Consider the following 23,331-nt stretch of genomic DNA (forward strand, 5'->3'; position numbering starts at 1 on the left):
ACTACTGTGTTGTTCTACCATATGTGGAGCATAAAAAAACCCCAACATCCTTGCTTTCAATAGAACACTACTTAGTGCTTTTTTGTTAATCGGGGCAAGGACATACTTACTTCTGACAGCTTTTCTTTGCAGAGTGGACAATGGGGGTTATGGTCAAGGCAACGCTCAAGGCATTTGAGGCAAAAGGTATGTCCACAGGGAGTGGTAACAGGTTCGTAGAACAACCTGAACAAGAAAACATAGGAAAAAAAAAAAAAAAAAGCTAAGCTGCCAACATAAACAACACAGATTACTAATTTGTGGAAATGAATGACTGAAGCTAGCCATCTCCTTTCTTCCTTTCATATAAATCATAGGTGACATTTTTATCTTAAGATGTAAAAAAGGTTTTCCTTTTTTTAAATGACCCACAAAGTTAAAGCATAATGAAGAAAACTATTCAGTTTGTAAAGAGTCATTAGATGTCAGTTTCAGGGAAAAAAAAATGAAGTAATCAATTAGACATTCCATGGCCAGTTTCCCTTCCTAAACCATAAAACCTTTCATCAGAAGCTGAAAAGGTTTTCAGGTCTTCATCCCAGATCAATCTAGTCGTACCTCATGCAGAGGGAACACTCAAAGTCGGAAGCATCCACAAGGGTTGTTGGTATCTCACTCGAAGTAATGACAGTGTTTTCAGGTAAAACATCTGCATCTAAGTAAGTAGTTAAGAAGAGAGTTATAAAAAATGTTTAAGTATTACTGCAATTTCAAAATGCTGCTCAGGTTATTTTTCCATACCTAATTTCTCTCATTTGTCCTGAGCTTTGTTTAACAAAAAAACATAGTTTCCACCTAATTTTTAGACTTGCTGGCAGGAGATCTTTTTGGAGAGCAGAGGAAAAAGTCCATGGCCAGAGAAAGCATTTTAGAGATGAATACCCATGATTTTCTTCTCCAAAAATGGTGGTTGTTTTTTTTAAGTCTAGTTTTTAAAATGCTGTGCTATTGCTTTCCCACCACCATCACCACTCCCACATCAGCCAGGCCAGATGTTTTTGAGTATGTTAAGTCCAGAATTTAATTTGTTTACCCATATTTAAAGTATTTCAGCACTGTTTGTTATAGATTTTCTCTGTAGGAGTAATTTTTCTCACAAGTATAAAAAGGGCTTATACTCTTCTAGACGAGCCTGCTGTGGAAATCCCATGTTTCAGACAGCTTAAACTTTAAGGACTACTGGAGCCAAATTAGCTAATACTAATTTCACCAGCTCAGCACTCCACAAATACAGAAACAAAGCACTTAAAATTTCACCCATCTTGTTTTTCTGAGGGTGGTATGCACTGCTGTAGTTAAGGAACTTATGAGCAGGGGCCTCAGTCTTCACAGCAGTATTTAAATTCAAGAGTTACCAGCTTAAAATTCTCATGACATTTGTACAAGCAGATTCTGCAACTTCTTTTATGATCTGCATCTTTATTGTCCAGTGAGGGTTGCAACAAAACCATGACTATTGTCTCCATGTCTGTTTTATCATCCAGATTCACTGACCATTAAAAAAAATGTTCAGCTTTTTGTGTTAAGTTAAAAAAATGGGATGTTTTGTTAAAGGATAACTTATGCTGAGCATCTGGTTTATCTCAAGTACAGACAGGATAGGGGAGAGGGCAGCAGTGTTGTGTGGCCTATAAAGAAAAGGGTTATCTTTAACCTATATCTTGCATGTTAGCCTTCAGTAACAGCAAGAACCTAACTGTTTTGTTCTGCAAATAGTAACATGGCATCAGGATCTAGCAGAGACCAGAAATTAATGGTTATGGGTAAAATGCGATCTCTGGCCTTTACTGTGAAGATAGAGGGGAGTCAGATTTTACAATCTATTTACTGCGTTTGCAGTTCATAGGCAAGTACAGGATTTTTCCCTTCACAGTAACGTGATCAGAAACTGACCATAAATCGATAATTTGTGGAGGTGGCAGACAAACAGCAGCACTTCAAGACCTGTAACATTTCAAGGCAGAAGTCAGATTTGTCCAGGAGGTGGTGGTGGGGGGTTCTGTTAAGGTAAAAAATGCATGCTAATATAAGGGAATTTTAAAAGCCTCCTTTAACCAGTTATTTCACTACTCGGCAATATACTGCCTTCAGCATTCTTTTCCCAGAGCACTAAAAACACTTTAGAGGTCTTTGTTAGAAGCTTGAGAAGCACAGCAATTGCAAGCACAGCTATCAAGTGACAGAATGGGTGGACTTATTAGCCTTCAAAAGGCTGCTTTGTTTGCTTGGAAAAAATCATGTAAAATTGCATGTGACTGTTTCTGATGCCAATTAAAGATTAGTTCCCCAGCTTATTGCATCTTTCCTCCATATAGAAAGTCACTGAAGTTCAGTCATACCTCTGAGGCCTGGAAAATGGCAGTATCACCAGCAACACAAAGACTAAACTGTTAGCGGATTATACATTAAAATTCTCCTTTTGAGAAAGAAAATACAGTGTTCACTGAATGAATTGAGACTGTTCTGGAATAACGTAAATAGTATTTGTACTTAAATGGCTTTAGCATCTTTTAAATCTACATGGTCCAAAAAGACAGAAATGGCTAATTGAGTAAAGTTGTTACAGCAGAAACAGACATACTAGGCAACAAAATATTATTTCAATCTAATAATATTTCAATCTCTCAATTCCTATGAGGAATGTTTCATTTACACCTATAAAAAGGGAGCACAAAAAACTAGTATAGCATTTTTAAGTAAGTGCAAAATAAGTGACCTTTCTAAACCATAGCACAAACCTTTTTTAGGAATCTTATTGGGGACATCCAAGCTTTGTAAATCCCTCATTTCACTGGACAGCTTTCTTTTTAAGCCAACCCCAGGTAAACTGGAGAGAATAGCTCCCAAGGACTTCTTGTTGTCTTCAAAATAGAGTACATGATGGGAAACAGAAGAATCAGTGCTTCTAAATACATCAGATTCTTGGGACGGGGTTTTTGTTAACCTGAACACAGTATCCTAGAAAAAATTAAGAACAGTTACCTAAGGCATGAGACAATTTTGCTTTTTTTTCTGTTGTACACATCAGCAATACATCAATGTTGCTATAGTAAGTTTAGAAAGGGAAAAAGGCCAATATCAAACAGGGGCACTCAAGTTACATGAAACAGACAGGGACATTTCTCTCCCTGCAGACCCCTTCTCTGGAAATTCTGTTCCCACCATACTAAGATTCAGAGCGCATCAAGTGCACAGAGAGAGAAAGAAAAGCACACCTAATGAACCCCCACATGAAGGCATCCGTTTGTTTTCTGCAGAAAGGAGTTTCATTCTCTTATTTTTATGAAGAAATACACGCCATGAAGACACCAAGAAGAACTAGAGAAAACAGGCTTACCATGAAATAAAGTGCCTACATGAGTGTAGACAAAGACAATGTCACAGAGATCAGACACAGATCCTTGTGTTACTTTTGGTATTTGTATGTTGAGTGCTTTTTACTTTACCTTTGAGGATCCAGCAACAGAACTATCTTCAGCAGCTGACTGTGTGTTTATGCTACTCAAAAACGCAGGTTTCAATCTTGTATAGGATGTTCGACTAGAGAAAGGTGCTGTTAGATTATCATGCACATTTTCAAAGGCTGGGAAAAACATCTCACACATTATCTGGTCAATTAAGAGAGAAAAGAAGAAGAAGAAGAATTAAGACAGGATCTTTATGTTTGTATGAACGCAGATACCACAAACTTTGCAGCTTCCAAATGCTAAGACGCTTGCAACAACTACGACATCCTGCATTCCCCAGTGCTCACAGGAAACTTCTATGGCAATCCTCACAATTGCAGAGACATCCCAAGGTCATCTTCTCTCCAGGAAGTGAACATCCTCCTCCCTCCCCAAAATCTTCTGCTCTCCATGAGCAGGGTGACAGTCTGTCACCTGTTTCTCCTGCTTGCATCCCTCTCCTCTCTGAGCCTCAGATCCCTACTTCCAGAAGACTTTCGAACATGCTTTCCTATCAAAACTGATTAACACAGATGCATTTCAGTTCTCATTATCTGCATCCAAAAAGGCATTTCTCTACCCTCAAGCACATTCCATCCATAGCTAAAAGTTGTGTAGAGCCTGTTCCCCTTCTCACCAGTCCCCACCATGCACTTTGATGAATCCCCATTTCTTTTTCAAAAATCTGTCCATATGGACCTAACAAAGAACCTATTTATGGCAGGTTAGCAATAAGTGTGTCCCTTATGGCAAGTTAAACTCCAAAGTCCTACAGAGGCAGCAACTCCTTCATCTCCATGACAGGGCAACACATAACTCCCCTCTCAATCCCCCACTGCTTTCTGTAAAAAATGATTTTCTGAGGGGCACTAAAATTAGAAGTCTTGGGCCTACTTAATCCAGGCATGCTCAAATCCAGCCAAGGTACTGGAAGTGGAATCTACAGATTGTAGGGGACAAATTACAGATTTGCAATGGAATATACAAATATACAATCCCTGTGATTGAGACATGAATCAAATGCAAGAGGTCTCTCCCGTGACCTAATACTAATAAAGTTCATCAGAGAATCTACTGAATCAAATTACCATTTGGCTGTTAACAACTACTACCTGAAATGACAAGAATTTTACTTAGCTATAGGAATAAGAGCAGCATGATGGCTAAGTGGCCAATAAATACATTCTATACCTTTTGGGCTTCTTTCTTCATTGCGCTCCATTCAGGATTTAAGGCAACACAGTAGAGAAACTCCTTCAATGCTTCCTCAGTCCTTTCCAAACCAGAAAGAGCTTTTGCTTTCACATAATGACCCTGTTCACATAAAGAAAACGTACAATTCTAGAAATCATTTCTGAAGAGACAGAAAGACACCAGTAAATAGACTTCTTGAAGTTTACTCCATTCTGCAGGTGAAGAATAGCCAGCATTGTAGATTAAGATTTTGCTTTTCATTTGTCATTACTGATCATGAGCTGTCAGCTCTATGATATCACAGAATTACATTTCTGATGTTGTTTTGGTATCAACCTGTTTGATCTATATGACTTGGGGAAAATCATGCCCTTTTGCTGAAAAAGTGCCCTTGGGAACCTGCTGCTCTTCCTCTCTCTTCCACTGCCTCAGAGGCTGGCCACTGCAAGGGGGGGGCAAAGGCACTGCATCATCTGCAGCCAAAGACACTATGCCCTTCCTCAGAGGGTGACCAGACAGAGAACAAGGAAAGGTATTTATTTCCCTGAGGCCTGGGAATACTACATTCTCAATATCCAAGAGAACCGCTTCACATAACAAGGCAATTTTGGCAGCAATAACACTATCCGGGAAAGGTAGTAGCACAGGGCAGGCTGGAGGTGGCAGGTGAGGGAGCAGAAGATTTCACATTTAGGACACTCACTTCTGCTGGGTGTCTTGTCAGGACAGACATGATTTGTGACTTATTTTACTTGGCTAGAAAAGACCAACATATAATGAATTTAGTTACCAGTACTTAACTGGAATTTTTTAGCCCCTCCCACCTCTCCCAAATACTAAAGTAACACACCCATGGACAACAGGTAAGGTAGCCATCTTGGGGACAAGTCCTACTTTACTTCTTTCCAGCAACAGAGGAGGGCCCCACTTCCAAATTTCCCTGTAGGCATCAACTTGTGGTTCAAATCTGGCTATGGAAATTATTGCCTTAAAGATGGAGAAAAACTAAACGTGTAGTTAAACATTTGCTTATCGCTCACTAGACACAACTGTGTTCTGCAAACTCAAGTCCACCTCTGATCTACATTGTTATCTTTAGGCTGTGCTGAAAGTACAGCTCCTTTAGAAACTGGTCAGGTAAGCACAGACACATTATCTATTCTTCATGCTAATGCCAAAAGATCTGGTTTCACAGAATCTTCCTAAGAAGGTACCTTGGTCTTTCAGTATAGTCATTCAAGCTGATTCAATGCCATTTAAGATCTTTTCCTCTCTACTGTCAGGAAGATAAGTAGGAGACCTGTACCAAAACAAAGTAATGAGCACTGCCTAGCATAGGTTAATTAACATATGTCATTTGATGAACTAAACAAGAAGTCTCAATACACAGCAATCTCTCAAGCTGAGCACTGAGTAGTTAATCTGACTCTTTCTCTAAAACAGAGTAAAGCAGCAGCCTATTCATTCCAGTGACTAGAAAGCATAAAATTTTCTAACAGGAATTTGGGACTGAGGAGTATTGCGAGAACTGTATTTGTTTCCAAAGCCCTGTGACTTCTGGGGACTCAGATAGGGCCAATGTGCTGGAGGCATTTCACATCAAGATGTCTATAAAGTTTTTTTTCTGAACGTGATAAGAAGAGAGGCTCTACCAGAGACTTGACCTTTTTATTTTGACAATTGCATAGCCTCTGTAAAATCCTTTTAGGGAACTCTTAAAAAGTCAGATATCACTTGTAAGATAACTCCACCACACTGGAAAGGCTAAAAGGTTGTTTGTCACCTTCCTTCAGGGGCCACGAGAGCAATTACCTTATCCAAGTGTAAGTCACAAAGGGAATACTGATCTCCCACAGAAGGGCTTTCTGTGGGAGAAATATCTAAAGATTAACACTAGAAATTAGGCCCAGAAACTAGAGGCCTTTACACTTAAGGGACTATCACTTCCAATTTCTCCCTTTCTGATTTTCACACTGTCCTGACAAGCATCAGATTGAAGGGTAAGATCTAGCCAGGACCTTGTGCAGCTTTAGGGAAGGCAGCTGTTTCTATTTCTCACATGAAAAGTACAACTGGAAACTTCTCCCTGCCTCAGAGTCCAAGGATATAGTTTTCACGGTGACTGAAAAGAAACAGACTTGTCTATTGCTCTAAGTACTACAACGGACCCGCAGAACAAACAGAGCTTTACTAACTCAGCGAGCCGTTAAGTTTAAGTTGGTAATGGGCCAAAAGGTTCTGGTAGGTGAATGCTATGCTTACCTCTACTTTTATTACTAGACAATGCATGTTTGAACTAGATCTCTGCTGCTGGATGAAGTGTTGCAAGACACAAAACAAAGCAGATGCCCAGAATTGCTGTATAATACTAATTCTGGACTACCAAAGCATGCCTGGAAATTCTGACAAATACATACACAAAAGAAATATAACTGTGATATTGCTGGTATGCCATGATGACAAATTTCATTTTAGATTAGCATTCTTCAGAGATGTGATTAACAACGTTTTTATCCGCCTACAACCGACATCCATCATATTTCCATGGATTCAAGGCAAACAGACAAGACACTTCATAAAAACATTTGAACATGCTTAATTCATCTTTCCCTCTGTATAGAAACCCAATCAAAGCTGCCCAGGATGAATTCCTGACTTGATTAGTAGTGATCCTAGACAGAAAGACAGATTTTAAACAGTGAAATTGGGGGTGAGGGGGAAGATTATGACCTGTCTTCAAATAAAAAAGGTTTTAATAGATGATGAAACAGTTATCCTTTGAAGGCAAGCATCCAAATTTCTCCCAAGCTAGAAACACAGTGCTATCTGCAGCCCCCCATGCTGAAGCAGGTCACTGAGGAGCTCACATGGCACCTTCTTGGTCTCGTTAAGACTGAGAGCAAGTCAAGCTCTTCCGAAAATTCTCACCCAGCTCCCCATGCCACCCCATCTCCAGCTCGGCAGCTTTATCTGGCCAAATCTGTGCTGCACTGTTGCTGTTCATGGGGCGAGTGAGCCTGGCACTGACTGGAGGTGTATGCCTAGGTGGGGTGAACTGTTGGCCACCCAGTCTGTCCTCAGGCAACAGGTGGTAACCATGGGCATTGTGTACTTCTCCCTAACTTCTCTTTCCTAACGTTATTCCTGCTGCTTGCTTCAGAGTGCCCGCAACCAGTACGCCTTGTAGCACCTCATTTCATTACGGAAAAAACCCTCAAACCTTCCTATGAATCACCATGACACAGGAAGGAATTAGATATATGAACTCTTGGTCTTAAAGGAAAAAAAATCCTGAAATACAATCTGGGAAACTCCTCAGAAAGACACAGCAGCCAGGAGCTGGCTAAGCCATTCACTACCATGGGAGACACCATCCCAAAGGGAGCTTCAGGACACATGGCATCCCCCTGCTGCTGGACCCAATCCCACTCCCAAGCTACAGCACTAGCTGTAGCAGATCAATGGCCACTAGCACAAAAAAATCATGTCACTGGCTGCCCACCACAGAACGTCCATGTGTTGAAGCCACATTAGACCCTCCCCATGCATGCTGTATGAAGAACCTAAGTTTTTGGTAGACATTTCCAGTCCTGATAACACCAAGACATTCTTTCAACAGTGACCTCAAAAGTTCCGTCCCCACTGCAAAGAGAAACCATGAGAACAAGTAGTTTTCATCTTATTCTTTGCAACACACAATTATCGTACCGCAGGCCAATGGGGTTTGTTTCGGCAGAGGACTTCTGCGTCATGGAGAGCTTGCTGGTAGTTTTTCATTGATATACAGAGTTCTGCCCGCTGTGCTATTAATGAACACTGGCAAGGAGCTGGAAAACAAAAAGGTAACAAAGAACTCAATTAAAGAAGCGTTACCATGTGTTAAATATAGTAACCAAATTTTACCCAGAATAACCTAAAAAGCACAACTGCACAATGGTTAAATTTGTACTCTTCTGTAATGGAAATAAGACAATTCCTTCCTTCTTAAAACATATTACTCTCAGCCTGGAAGCAATCTCTACATTTTATCTATCAGGGCAGATTTTGGTGATCTCATATTTGCATATAGGATTTCACCTGCTCTTCCCCTGCCTTGCTTACAGGACACTAAGAAAATGAAAAAGCAGCCCTGAGTTTTTTTCTCCCTCCAGTGTTAACTTTACTTAAAATAAAATGGCATACGGAGGAATCCCCAACATAGGACTCAGCTAAATTACATCCCAGAAGCCCCTCATCAAAAAAAATGCACACAGTCTTCAAATTTTATATCCACTTGCCACCAGAGTATCTTGCCCTCCTCAGGGCAAGCAAATCTCCGATGATCACTGCCATTGTTACCTTAGCACCCACTCATTCGTCAACCACTTTCAGTTTATATGGGTTATAAGCATTTCAGATACTATTATTCAGTCCTTTCGTAAGGTCTCTATAATGCATTCTAAGATGGAATTTTAGCTCTGCCATAAAATTTTGCAGAACTAGAGAATAATTTAGGCTGATTCACATTCAGCTTGTCATTCACCAGCAACTCCCAGGCCCTTTCAGCAAAGCTCCTTCTAGCCAGTGGCTGCCCAGCCCATCCTGTGGCATGGGGTTATTCTGCCCCAGGCGCAGGACTTCCACTTTCCTTTGCTGAACTGGACAACATTCGCCAGCCCATGCCCCCAGGCTGTCCATCTGAAAGGCAGCCCTGCCCTCCAGCACACCAACAGCTTCCTCCCCCCTCCCAGTTTCACATCCCACCCAAAGTGCTCACAGTGCACTCTGCTCTCTCATCAAGGTTGTTAATAAGATGTTAACCAGCACCAGTCCCATTATGAACATCTGAGTGATACCTCTGGGAACCATCCACCCAGCAGCCTTCAGGCCATTAACCACTGCCCCATGTGCCTCACAGCCCATCCACTTCACCAACCAGCTGGCACCTCCCCAGTTTAGCTATTTGGGTGCTGCGGAGGACCCCGCCAACAGCCTTGCTAAGGTCAAGGTAAACCACAAACAATGCTCTCCCTCATCTGCCGGGGCAGTCATTTCATCTTAGCAGGGAATGGGGCTGGTCAGGCATGATTCACCCTTGGTTGATCTTGACCTTCACGTGCCTGGAAATAGCTTCCAGGAGCATGAAGCTGGCTACCAGGCAGTGGAAGCTAAGTGCAGTAACTCCCACCCAAACGTGGGCAGGTTAAAATTGTCATAACTAGGACTTATACTTTAAAAAGACTCCAAGGTATCTTGAGAGGCATACTGCCTCATTCCTACAAATTATAAATGTCACCTCCAAGCTAACTCTCCAAGACTTATCTTACAAGCGTCACCTTCTGTATGTCCCTACACAGGATCCTGTCTTCATAACCTTCCTGCTGCCTCCAGGGCGCTTTGGCTTCACTGTTTGTGCCCTATTTCTGCACAAGCATCCTAAATATCCTCAAGAAGAGCACATTACCCATATGAATCCTGTGCACACACAAAAGTGCATACGCACACACAGAATGAGCATACAGCTGATACAAATGCCACTGCTCATTAAATTCAAGAGGAAGGATGGCCCAAGACTACTTCAGCTTCCCATTTCCTCCTGTCCCTTGAGCTGATGCTAGCGCTCGTGCCGCAAACCAAGTTTGCATCGCTGCGCAGCGAACCAAACCAAAGAATCAATTGACTGAAAGCTAATCCAATAAAAACAAATAAACAAAAAGGTTTAAGAGGATCAGTTTCCCCTCAACTGGTTCACTGTACAATCACGCAAACGTGAGTGCTAGCACGAGGGAGGAAAAAGAAACAAGCAAGGACTGCTGCCTTTTTGGCCGTAGCATGGATTTATGCCAGATTTACTAATTGCGGTATGACAGACCAGCACTGATGTTGCCCCACGGGTCCCTGACAGTGAAAGCCATAACTACACCTAAAATAAGGAAGTTGGCAACACGCGGTTAGGAAAAGCTAGTCCACATCGTGCTCTTTTTTAATATTACACATGTAGACTGCTGAAGTCTTCCACTCTTCTAACTGCTAATTTTTAAGAGGGCTGCAAGTTAAATTAAATTGAAAACAATTAGCCTAAGACCTTCAGAGGCAAATTCTTTTTCTCCTTTTAGTAGATGCTCAAATATAAAATTAGTCATTTTAACGATCCTTTAAATAGCATGTGTCTTCTGTTGATAGACAATGCATACTCTGCCTGTATTTCCATCATTGTATCTGCAGAAAGGTATTTGTGCAAAGCATATTGTCAGAGGGTAAATGTGGTCAGCAGGGATAGATGTTTCAGCAGCTAGGCAGAATACTGGGTGGGGTATTTTTTGGCACCACAAAGGTAAAGGAAGCAGTGCAAGATAACTGGGCAGGCAAGCTAGCTTCCTGCTTCTGTTCACTATTACACTACTGACATTTTAGCCATGTTGACATTTCCTAGTGTTTTTCTGTACACAATTCTCTGTGCTTCATACATTCAGCAGACTCAGAAAGAGAACGGCTTCACTGGGCGTTTTTTTTTTTTTGTGATCTTGTCTCCAACCACAAAAGTTTGTTTTAAATAGAAAAGCCACTGCAAAGCACAACTGTGTTGCAAAGGCTGCAAGTCTTCCAGAAGCAAAGTACAAAAGGCTCTCATAGCATGTAGGGAAAACAACAAGCAACTCAAAAAAAAAAAAATCAAGGCAAACCAGAAAAAAAACCCTACATTTATTCAGGGCTTGTATTTCTGTTCACCGAATCTCAATCAGAGAACATAAGGTGTGGCCCATTTTAATGAATAACTGGCTAGGAATGTTTAGTTAACCCAGACAGAGAGGAAAAAAATGAAGGGGGGAAAAAAAAAATCCCACACCAAACCCCAAATCCAGGTTTCCAGCTTTGCTAAAGAGAACAATATTTATGAGAGTACAGAACAACTGGTTTTCTATAGGGAGATTAAGTGGCTAGACAAGACTCAGGTGCTGGAGCTGTGCCCAAGTTCCTCCACACAGGCTCACCCTGCGGCACGTCCCACCACCGCAGGCTCAGGCACCCATGCGCTGCCCCACTGCCGGCCCCGGTCGGGGACTGCAGCCAGCCTGGTACCTTCTGCCAGGCTCAGCAAGGTGCTCGGTGACTCACCACACCCTCGCCAGAGGAAGGCAGGCTTGCAGCAGCGTTTTCCTATGCGGTTATATGCTGGAAACTACTAGTTGTGAGCTACTGACACCACATGAAAAGCCAGAAAAAAAAAAAATTCCTGAGCTATATGATTTCAGAAACTTGGATTGAAACATCATATTATTCATCAGTGTGACTGGCACCAAAAAGAGCTGTGTCTGTGGCATCAGCTGGTGCCCTGTCACTGCCTCCAACTTACTTGTGGCTATGTGTGAAAGTGGGAAGAAAAAACAGAACACTCAGCTACAGCTTAAATACCTACAGGGAGCCTCGAAGTAACACACTATCAAGTTGTTCTACTCTACCTCATTTGTTGGGGGAATAAATTAGTCTCATAAGCTAGATGGAGAGGGCGTGAAGACAGACAGAGTTCATGGATGCTGCTAGACACTAGTATATTAAAAAGAGCATCAAGTTATTATTAGAAGTTCACAATAAGCAATAGTTTATTTTAAAATTATGCACTCCTTATTTCTTCTGCAGTTGAAAGAAAAAAAAAATTCTTTTATGAAATGACTTCTTATTTCAGACCAAGTGAAAAAAAAGAAAAAGAAAAGGCGTAGAAAATTCTATGGTTTTTACAATACCAGCAGATGGCATTTCCTGAATCAAAGTCTTCTGGGAGCCTGCAGCTGCACAGTAAAATTTATGTTCTTGTCAGCATCATGGATCCACTGCAGAGGCTCCCAGGATCTGTGGCTCCAGGCAGCCATGCCACAGAGATTTCCTCTGAGCCACAGGTCCTGGGAACCTTTTCACAAGACTTCCCAACTCCAAGCCTTAATCCCACAGCATGAGACAAACCCCTGGCCTAAGCAGCACCCTGTGCCGAGGGACTCAAGCGCTCTCCGCATCCCGGGCGCTCCCAAACCAGAAGAGCCTACCTGGACTGCCAACACCAGCTTCTTCAAAGAGGGAACAGCTGGCTCAGCTCAGATTTTCCAAACGTGTTGACTTTCTACCCCTCCTAGTAAATTAACCTGAGCTCTGCTCAAACCACCTTTGTACTCATTTGCAGATGTTCATTAGAATGTAGTTTTCCTTATGAAAAACCTAAAACCCAAAATGAGTTTTCCAGATATGTTCAAGCATTCAAGATTTAAAAAAACGGTACTCTGAGTTAGGGATGCTGGCAGAGGAACAGGATTCCCCAGAATCTCCTTGTGCCAAAAAGACAATTAGAGCAAATATGGCTTACGTGCAGAATGCCCCAAATAGAATGCAGATTATGATAAAAGTTTTACTGTAATAAGTTACTACTGAGATTTTTTTCCAGGAATTCGACACAGAAAGAACAAATGTAAAGTTGGTATAACTCCCTAATCCTTCTTATCTCTCACTTCTTCCTAGAAGAGCATGCTTTCTTCAAAACCACTTCAATCCTAATTATATTTCTTAACTGCATGAGCATAAACAATATCACAAAAATACGTTTGAGTCTTTTTTGCCAAGAGTCAACTTGTTCAGAATTTTACAGGCAAAGCTACCACACATTTCAAAGAAACTTCTATCACTACAGAGAAGTTCAGCTTACTTTGTTATATTATGCATTCAATTCTGAACAATTAAGTACTGAAGGCCTTTTCATAAATTTGAAAAACAATGAAACATCTATTTTCAGTTCAGTGAGGAAGTAGCAAGATCTGGTTAATTAACTCAGTGGAAGGAGGATGCTTGATAAGACAATTAATAGAATTAGTAAACACATTCAGGACATTAGACTAAAACTTCATTCTACAGCAAAGATGAAGAACGAATTCACTTTCACAAAACTGATGGAGAGGGATCATGAACATGATGCATACCTGCAATCAGCAAGCCCATGTTTTTTCACTTACTCTCAGCCTACATTAAAATTGGATTTAAAAAATGCTTTCTGAATCTCATGGATATTTCTCCTTGCATTTAAATCACTGACAGCCTTACAGCAGGTGAAAAAAACCTGAGGCCTCCAGATAAAGTGTGCAAGAAGTCTTAGGGCACACGGAATCCAGGCAATCCACTTCTTTCTCCGTAAATCCATTCTTCCAGTCCTGTCTTTCCTATAAAATAAGCTTTAACTATTATTAGGAGGTGGACGCCTGGAAATAGCACTCTGCAGGTGAATACACTTAAAGTTCTGGATAGGCACAGGAGGTTCAGCAACACCTTAAAAAAACTCGTAACAGGAGAAGGCTCACGGAGGCAGAATACAACTCCACACAGGATCAGATGGGACAACGTCAAGTGCTTCCCAGCCAGCTGTCTGTGAATCTGTCTAACACACGCGTACATTCCCACAACACGCTCAAGGTTACACAGCTCAGTGAAGTAAGATTAATCCCTTACATAACCGTCTGCTGCTGTTAAGAATAAGCACATTGTTTCGCGGCATGATGGTGCCACAAACACCTACTTCCACCGTGTGAGCACTACAGCCAGATGTAAGCGGTATACTGGTTTACACATTCTTCACATAGACTACAACTTGAATAAGGAGCGATCCTCTATACGGAGCCTGTGTCATAAAACTGCAGTAACACTGGGTTTATACATCTGAAAGTCTATTTCCTCTTGCACATTCTGTGCTACCCACAGCAGGTGTAATGAAATAAAAACCTCCTCCTACAGATTTTGTCTCCCATAAAGCTGTGAAGAGGTTTTTTGTTTTTTTTTTTTAATCTTCATATAGATATGAAGTATTTATCTTCATCTCTATAAGGCAAATAATTGACTGACAGTATTTGAGAAGGCAATTGCGGTCAGTGAACGGAAGCATCCACTATAAATTCCACAAGCAACCCCAAACCAACATTTTCTCTTCACCTATATGTGGAAATGGACTTCGTTGCCACCAGTGTGTTCTGGCATGACTCATTCGCACTGGGAAGCTACACTGCTGGTTCATGCAAGATTTGGATTTCACCTCTGAAAGTGAGCTGAGGGGAAAGGGCAGAGACCAATTTATACTGGGGTAGACAACTGAATTATTGTCATCACCTCAGTGGCAGAACTGAAGCTGCAGCCCCCTCTCTCCCCGTGACCCCCAAAACCCCAGGACACCCACCCTCTCACTTCCTCTCCTTTAGCACGCTTACCTAGATACCTTCTTGTCTTGGGGAAAGGGAGACATCACAAGAAACTCCCTTGTACGATCACTTCGACCAAAGAAACAAACACAGGTGACAGATGAGCCTGATTATTCTTAAGAATATACAATTTTTAGACCAAATTAGCTTCTCCCTGGGCCTCTGTTCTTTGTATTTTGCTGTTCCAAAAGAGTACTGTATTTGTATTTTGCTTTACAGATAGAGAAAAGTCCAGACTTAAAAATACACATTTTTGTGTGTGCTTGCAAAATGCTTCAGATTCCCAGTGGTTTTATTTCAGGCTCACTGAATAGGTCCTCACCTAGGAAGCTCAGTATATTACTTAAAGCTGGACTGTCATCACTGCTAAGCACAGCTAATCACTGCTCCCATGATTACTCAAGACAAACAGTGTAAGAGATGCTGTGTACTACCCGGAAGAAAAGCTGCTATGAGGAAAGTACAGCGAACTTCATGCCCTTACTTTCAGATTATATATACCTCTAGCCTAATGAGGCAAAGGCATGTCAGACTAATTACATTAACCTATGTTTTGTCTGCAGTTCCACCACTGTAAAACCAAAGACAACCTTTCTTTACAAACCAATTAAGTGATACCAAAAGCCCTCAATTCAAGAACGTTCTAGCATACAGCTAAATATTTTATATTATATTAGAACTAGGGTATCTTGCTAAATAGCAGGTACTGAAACCATCCCAAAACAAGAAGCCTGTGGACCAAAGTACGGAAACAACAATAAGCAAGCTTCAAAACAAGAGCGTTGAAACCTGCACTGATGTTCAAAATGCACGAGCATGACCCAGACACCCCAGATGGGTGGGCAGCTGTGCTACGTGCACATGAATCTCTGATCGCAAGAATACTCCACAGCAGCTTGTGCTTCACAGCCAAGCATAACCAGCCACTAGATCCGCCACTATCACAGCTACCAATGCCAATTTACAGCTAGATACACTATCATAGTATGATTTTACACAGGGTAATCCAGTTGCCATTCTTGTTGTGATCAATAAATAAACTACATTTCTATCAGTTACTCTTCATGTCTCTATAACCTTCCCTTTTTCCAGTTCAAGCTTATTTCAACCTGGAATTTCTGACTTCTAATTTACCCTTCTTGCAATGAGTTGTAGAAAAGGCCTACTTGCTTCTCAGCTACCACCCTATTGCTTTTGCCCTCAGACATTACTGATTCCTTAAAGGAAACTTCCATAAAGTAAAAAAAGGAGTGGTGGAGTATCCCACTAATTTTCAGATTAGTAAGTCAGAGTCAGTTCTATAAATGTCTTCTTCCAAAAGCAAAAGACATTCTGCTATAGTTTATTGCAGCAAAATAAAAAGAGAATACGCTGTTTGAAGAGACTTCAGCAATCCTAGAGAAGGAACTCTGTCTATCTAAGAGAAAGCTTGAGGAATTTTCTGAAGTAGTTCAATTACTAATAGGAGATTACATCTAGATGACACACTCAAGACAGGAAAAAAAAAAAACCTTCTGTCTTAACTTGTACATAACTAAGTCACATAAGCAATGTTAACTCCTTAAAAGAAAAAAAAAAAAAAAAAAAAAAAAAAAAAAAGACAAGCAAACAAAACAAGAAAAATCCCCCCAAAACCCAAAGATGGTTTACTGTACTGCACAGTGCCTCCCGTCCTGCCCAGGGTGGATCTACTGTCCATCCACCAGCACGTCCACGTGTGACTCGCACGCTCTTAGACTGGCCACCCCGCAAAGCCCCTGCCTCCCACAGAACCAACTGAGAGCCAAAAAAGTTTCAGAGCCCCAACAGCGGGATCAGAGTTTTAAATTTTAAGCTCTTTACAAATCGAGAGTAATATGAGCTCCTGCTCCTAAGTACTCTGCACATTTCCAGTAGTGTCATATGTGAAGTATTTACTACTGTTTTTTTAAAGCACTAGCTTGGTTAAAGAAAAGAATAAACGGAACAGAAGTTTGCAAAATATGTTATGTAAAAATAACACTCACACTACTGCAACAGTCTCTAGGAAACCTTAATTCCCCCTCCACTATTTACACATTTTTTTCTACACATGTGAAACAGCAAAAACAAATTCCAAGAGATACTGTTACAGAAGATGAGCAAGTTTCTTGACTAGCACAAATCCTCTAAGAAAAAGGCACCTATTTTTTGTAGCATGTGCTATTCAGACATGCATTATTTGGTTTAAAAATCGTAATAATAAAAAAATTACAGTCAAAGTTTTTGTTCTGGGAGTTAATATGTTTTGTCCCCTTCTGTGAGTTACCACATAAGGAGTACCCCTCATTCCTCATTTAGAAGTCATTTTTATTTAGTAGCTGAAAAATTAAATATTCCTTTGATCAGTTACTAAAACAGCTGAATTTGCCATCCCAACACTCATGACAGCTGTCTGTGAGGGGTTTTGTTTGTTTGTGTGTTTTTAAAGGGCTAGTACAAAACCAACAGACTTAATTCTTTACAACTGGAAACTGAGGAAGGAAGACTAAGTCAACCTCTTCTCTACTGCATCAGAAAAAGACAGTCCACCTATCTTCTGACACCAACCCTCTAGAAACAGAGTCCGAAAAAGAAGAGGCCAGTAGGGTGGACTAACACACACAATTCAGCGGTAGGTGCTCTGGGACACCTCTAGAGGTTTTCTTCGAACAACGACTCATCAGTGCAAGGTAAGTGCACCCCTAAGGAGCACAGGCCCTAAGTAAACGACAACATAAATAAAATGTGTATGTTCATCAGTCATCTTTATGAAATATTTAAGCACAGCTTTCTAGCAAGAGTTCAGCAGCTTCCCCTTGCAGACAGACTTGGTAGCTTCTTTGCTTCTCCTGACCTTGGCCCATGACTAAAACAGGAAGATCTTTCATCCCGCCAATTCTGCAGTACAATAGCACCAGGTGGAGAGTGTCCCTTCCCCGGAAACAGGTGACAGCACTACCAGCTGATGGAGAAACTGCGTTCCTCTTTTTCCCCCCCTTATCTGGAACAACTCGGGAGCAGACTTGGAAGGAAAACACCCCAGCAAATAATTTTTCGGACACAGCAGAACACTTACCCATAGCTATTTTAACTTGTCAGTGGAAGTACTTAGCCCAAACCCGAGAATGCTTTGCTGAAAGTTTACCTATGTCACGCTCACCCAAAAGCAGTATGCCCCCACAACTTGGCATTCAAATGGCAGGAAAATCAGCAGCTGTTGCTCTTGAATCCACTTGCACTAAAACATCGCTTAAAGTAAGAAAGACTGTAGCTTTAACTATCTGAGGGCCAGTATGGAAGATCTAAAGACAGAGCAGGACACACTTATTTTCTATTTGTAACACTATTTTTCCCCATTTAACAGCCACTGATGTAAAACAACACCTACCCTACTCAGTTGGGCACGAGCAACAGCAGAGGACAGCAGTTCTGTTAACAGACCCTCACACTTTGAAAAGGGAAACCTTACATTAAACCTGAATTTTGGAACATGCCAATTATTTAGCAAGCTAAGTTTGGGCTCCGGAACCTGCATTTTCTCAACACATTTAGTTTGTGATCCAGCGTTAGCGAGTGCAGATGTTCATCCTTTACTCTGCTGTGAAACTAAGGGAGGGTGGGGGGAGAAGAGAACGAAGAAAAACCAAGCACATGAACTACCACCTACCTAGCCAGCACACTAGGAGCAACAGAACTGAATGTGAATGTACCATGACACAAACAACCATATATTTAGACCAGATGAAATAAAATAGGACAAGAGGGCCATAGGTGGCCTGCAGATACTCAATGCTGAGGCAGAAAGGGCCCCCTTGGCATTGCAGCAGTCTCCAGCAGCATGGCCAGAAAGTCACCTGCTGCTCAGGGCTCTGGTGGTGGCCACCGCACAGCAGCACAGAGGTGGCATGTGTACCCCTTGCCACATACACAGGGGTAGGGCTACAGCGATGCTGAGCTGGCGAGCCACCAGCACACCATGGGAAACAGTACCAGGCAGGAGAAAGGTGAGTGGAAAACAGCCCTCAACTGCTGTCCTCAAAGGCTATGCCTGCAAGATGTATTTTGGCCTGATGCGTGCCTGTTTTTCTTCTTTTATGGCTCTTTTCTTCTGCCTCCTGGCCTTCCCCCGCCCCCACTTAACTGAATTCATAGTAAGAGAGAATTTAGAAGGCGCCGGATAAGTGCCCATGAACTGCTTTACCACAAAACAAATCACTGCTGAGTGGCCATACTAAATTTCCTTCTGGATCAGGCCAATTTATGGTGAACCGCTACTAGAATAAGAAGGGAGAAACCTCTCCCCCTGAGGTTTGGCCAAGGGAGGCAGATCCTCCTCTTTCCACCAATGCTGTAGAAAGCCTGTACTTGATGTTTCTGGTGGTACCCCAAAGAAGCCCTGGGGAGGGGCAGGGGGCACAGGGCTCCCCACCACGAGAGACGCACAAGGAGCACCACCAGCACTCAGCTGCTACACCAAGGGCAACACCGTTTCTTCCCTGGTGGGATGCTGAGCACAGATAAACGCACCTCCTCACTTTGGCCCCTTTTCCTGCACAGTCCTTTACGTGGATCTCCACTTCTGACGGATAGAGGGCTTAGGAGGAAAGGCATGCTCCTCCACCCTCATGCACCTGTCCATCCTCATTGCCAACCGTGTTTTTAAATCTCAGCAGTATCAGAGAGAATTTTATCTTCCAGTGTCTTATTGAGAGCCCCTGGGGAAAAAAAGACACTGGGCAATTTTGAGCAGTTGCATCCACCAGCTATCTCCCCTGCAAGGAAAAACCTATTTCTGCTTAGGCTAGCACAGCACGCTCAAACTCCCAACAGCCACATGCAAACCCTATACCATACTCCCTTTCACTTCCACACCACTGTGTGAAGAAGGAAAAAAAAAGTCTAGGAGAAAAGAAAAAAAAGGGGGCTGCGTGGCAACGTGGGGGTGAGAAGAAGCAGGAAAAAAAAAAGAAGAGAGTCCATCTGTGGGTATATCAGAAATAAAAACAGCTATTCTGAGGGAGTGCTCTGAGACTTTATTGATCTCCAGAGACAGTGACACTTTTTATGTTTGGCAGCCTATAAAGGAAGACTTTATAGTAGTTGGTAATTACATAGCACAGCCAACGTGCTGCAGACAGAAACGATGTGTTCTGGCACGGGGCGCACCGATGTCCAGCTACTACGTGCATGGCTGTTCTGCGAGCAGGCGCGCTCTCTTGGTACGGAGCCTGCGCTGTGTGCCGAGCGAGCGCCGGCTTAATTACGCCACGGGACTTCATGCATCCCTACGCAATTCTGCACGAAGCAGCTCTTACGGGATTAGGGTCACACGCGCGCAGCAGGCTGAATGGCACTTCTGGGCAGGGAAATTTCCGCAGCAGAGCTACACGCAAGCTGAGGAGACCACGGAAGAATTAATTGTTAATTCTGCTCAGAAAACAGCCCTGTTAGAAAAACAACAAAAAACCCGGTGATGACTGCACTGCTGGGCTTTCTTCTCTCTGAGCAGGCATTTTCAGGCTTATTTACAGGAAAGGCACAGGATGCTAATAGACTGTCTCAATATGAAAAGAGGCGCAGAGAAACAGCAGCTGAAGGAATGAGTCACCAGTACCCAATTCCCCTTATATTTTCACATGTTTATTTGCTTACTAGTGCACTCTCACCCCAAGAAGAGCTCAGACTCCTTCAGATCTATACAGAATCTAATTTTAAAACCAACAGACTAGCTTGAAATGTACAATATGCTCCCACTTGGCCCGCACACGACAGAATATTCTTTTTTAGTATATCGCTCCCCAAGACCGAACTTTGCTTTTCTTCCCCCCCACCCCATACAGTCTTTAGCCCTATAATGCTATACATTTCACTTAGAGAAGCTAACGAGTAGGACTTTCCCCATTAAGCAACAGCCACCTGCAACCTCTAATTGGGAATAGCTTTCTAGAAAAATCACAATCCTAAAGGCGCATTCTCAAAATACATGTGTTAGTTTGTTACTGAAATCTGGTTCCCTCAGCTTCAGGCATCTAGCTTAACGGGTCTGTGAATTCAGATACACAGACATAGCCTCTCCACACACAGAGCACCTTCATCTCACATAGTGGGCGAGAGCAGAAAATATCTACCACCAGGCACCCGCAGGATATGCTGCAGGGGCAGGAACCAGCACCTAGGACCTTCACTGGCCTCAGAGAATACTTGTGACAACAGCTCCTAAGAGTTTTGTATTGTGTTAAGAAAATATATATATATATATTTATGTGTGTGCATATACATATGTGTGTGTATTCATACATACACATATGATAAGTATATTTTAATTGAACTGTTCATGTAATCAGAAGACCAGTCCTCCATTTTAAGAAACTGAAGAATAAATTCAGGGATGGGATAGAGAAGCCCACCTCCAGCATCCCTCCTCTCAGAACTTCGTGCGTGTGGCAAACAGTCATGGAAGAGAGATTTGGACAATACTTGATATTATAACAACTGAAGAGTGTAAAGCTTGGCAGAAAAAGTAATCCAGCCGGAAAAAATGCTTCCTTTCAAGCAGCCTCACACGCATTTGCTTTGAAGTTGTGGTAATTAGATACCTTGCCATAATGGGGAATTTATTGCAATGTCTATGACAGCAAAGCAGCAAGTGACTTTATTTAAAACAGCAGAGATCAAGCTGCTGGCACCTTAAGAGGACTAGAAGGATCAAACAGTAGAACTGAATTAAAAAAAAAATATATATATATATATATATATGACTCATAGTAGAGTGGAGCAGTGGTGGCACTGCAGATTTGATGGTTTAATGACATAGGATGAGCAGATTTATAGGTCGAAGTAACCTTTTACAAGACTAACTAGTACACCTGGAAAAAACTGACAACCTCAAGGCATACAGGCCTCTTTAGATCTGAAATTAAGCAGCAGATACTCCAAATTTTACTGGAAAGAAAAAGGCTACATGAAAGGAGCCTTTTATAATTTAGTCAGCTTGTAGCAGACTTCAAGCACTGAAGCACCTCAGGAATTAAAAAGACAAAATGTCACCAACCAGAATACAAGAGAACTGATCGCTAACTGGAAAACACGTTTTAATATTACAGCAGCAGTCATACAAAGCCACTTGTAGCAGATGTGGTGGGGAAAGTCCTTAACAAGAAACACAAGCAAAAATCCCACTGAACCATACCTCCTTCCAAGCCTGAAGTTTTTGCTAACTTTATACAACAATTGTATAATCAATCTGTTCACATGCCTTTCAGCTCTCTGCTTCGCTTTCTTAAATGAGAAAATACACACACCCTTATCTTAGTAGTAATACACACACATTTGGAAGGGCGGGGGGGAGGCAGGGGCTTCTCTCATAAATTAAAGGCCTTAAATATCTGGTATTGGCTCATAAGCATTTTGAGTTGCCCATATGCTAATATTTAAGAGGTAACTGAACAGGAAGAAAATAGTCATGTTTTTCTTCTTTTTTCCCCTCCTATTTATTGTGATACTTGGCTGGAAAGCAACGACAAAAACACTAGCTAGCCAAAAGGTAGTACCTGATGAGCACATGGTAAAAATTTAAACGAACATCACACTCTGACAGCGGTTTGAACTGTGAGAAATCACAAGCAGTACACATGAAACAATAAAAAAAAAGTCAACATTTGGAGTTGTCTGCCCTTCAGCAACAAGAATTTGGATCTGCTACCAGGAAGTTACAACATGTTGTCAGCCTATGGTTTTAGGATTTCAAAAGCTAGACAGATACCTGCTATTATTTTTAACTTGGGGCGGGGGGGGGGGGGGGGGGAGGGGGGGAAGAGTCACATTAAGCAATTTTAGCCTCTTTTCCAGAGCGAGGAGTTTCTGACTAGGTCCCAGCATACTCTACGGTCACAGAAGACTGAAATGGGGACACCATGAGGGAGTGATCTCAAGACCCTGAAGTTCAGCAGCCGTGACTGGAGTTACATGCTACAGAGATAGGAGAAGGGTAGGACAGGCTGTGAGAGAAAGGCACAAGCATAATTTAAGTCCTTCTAACTCTTTTTACCTCCATGCAAAGCAGCAGAAAGCACACCGCTATCACAGCTGCTGTGTGCATCCTTGAGTGTTAGCACATGTAACACTCCCAAACAATTCTCGAACAGTCATACCAAACAGTTACTTATTTCATTTATTAGATGCCATTTCCTCAGCAATGGGACCCTGGACCCAAATTTTTTGAGACTGCCTTACTTGAAAAGTCACTGCAACCAACAGCGACCTACATCAAGCCTCTCTCCTCCCTCTGCTTCACCTTCTTGCTTGAGCTCTCCGTCCTGCCCTACTTTAACAGAGATTACTTTGGCTAAACCGTATAGTAGTTTTACAGAGACTTGAGTACAACTGAAAACTTGTCATGTCTGACAATAAAAGCGAAGTAAAGAGCAGAACTAACAGTTTCTCTGGCCAGC

The 23,331-nt window shown here is 42.0% G+C and overlaps 1 protein-coding gene across 1 annotated transcript in view; it reads right to left on the reverse strand.

The window, feature by feature from the left end:
- The window catches only part of LONRF2 (LON peptidase N-terminal domain and ring finger 2), a 36,736-nt gene that overhangs the window by 10,997 nt on the left and 2,408 nt on the right, over positions 1 to 23,331 (reverse strand). Inside the window, exons 2-7 of the mRNA XM_026103216.2 lie at positions 8,388 to 8,506; positions 4,677 to 4,799; positions 3,486 to 3,647; positions 2,778 to 2,997; positions 598 to 694; positions 111 to 225 (exon numbers count right to left, since the gene is read on the reverse strand). Of these exons, the coding sequence (XP_025959001.2) occupies positions 111 to 225; positions 598 to 694; positions 2,778 to 2,997; positions 3,486 to 3,647; positions 4,677 to 4,799; positions 8,388 to 8,506 (836 nt within the window). The remainder of the gene's footprint in view (positions 1 to 110; positions 226 to 597; positions 695 to 2,777; positions 2,998 to 3,485; positions 3,648 to 4,676; positions 4,800 to 8,387; positions 8,507 to 23,331) is intronic.

The sequence above is a fragment of the Dromaius novaehollandiae genome, chromosome 1 (assembly GCF_036370855.1).
Source record: "Dromaius novaehollandiae isolate bDroNov1 chromosome 1, bDroNov1.hap1, whole genome shotgun sequence".
In the NCBI taxonomy this organism is placed as follows: domain Eukaryota; kingdom Metazoa; phylum Chordata; class Aves; order Casuariiformes; family Dromaiidae; genus Dromaius; species Dromaius novaehollandiae.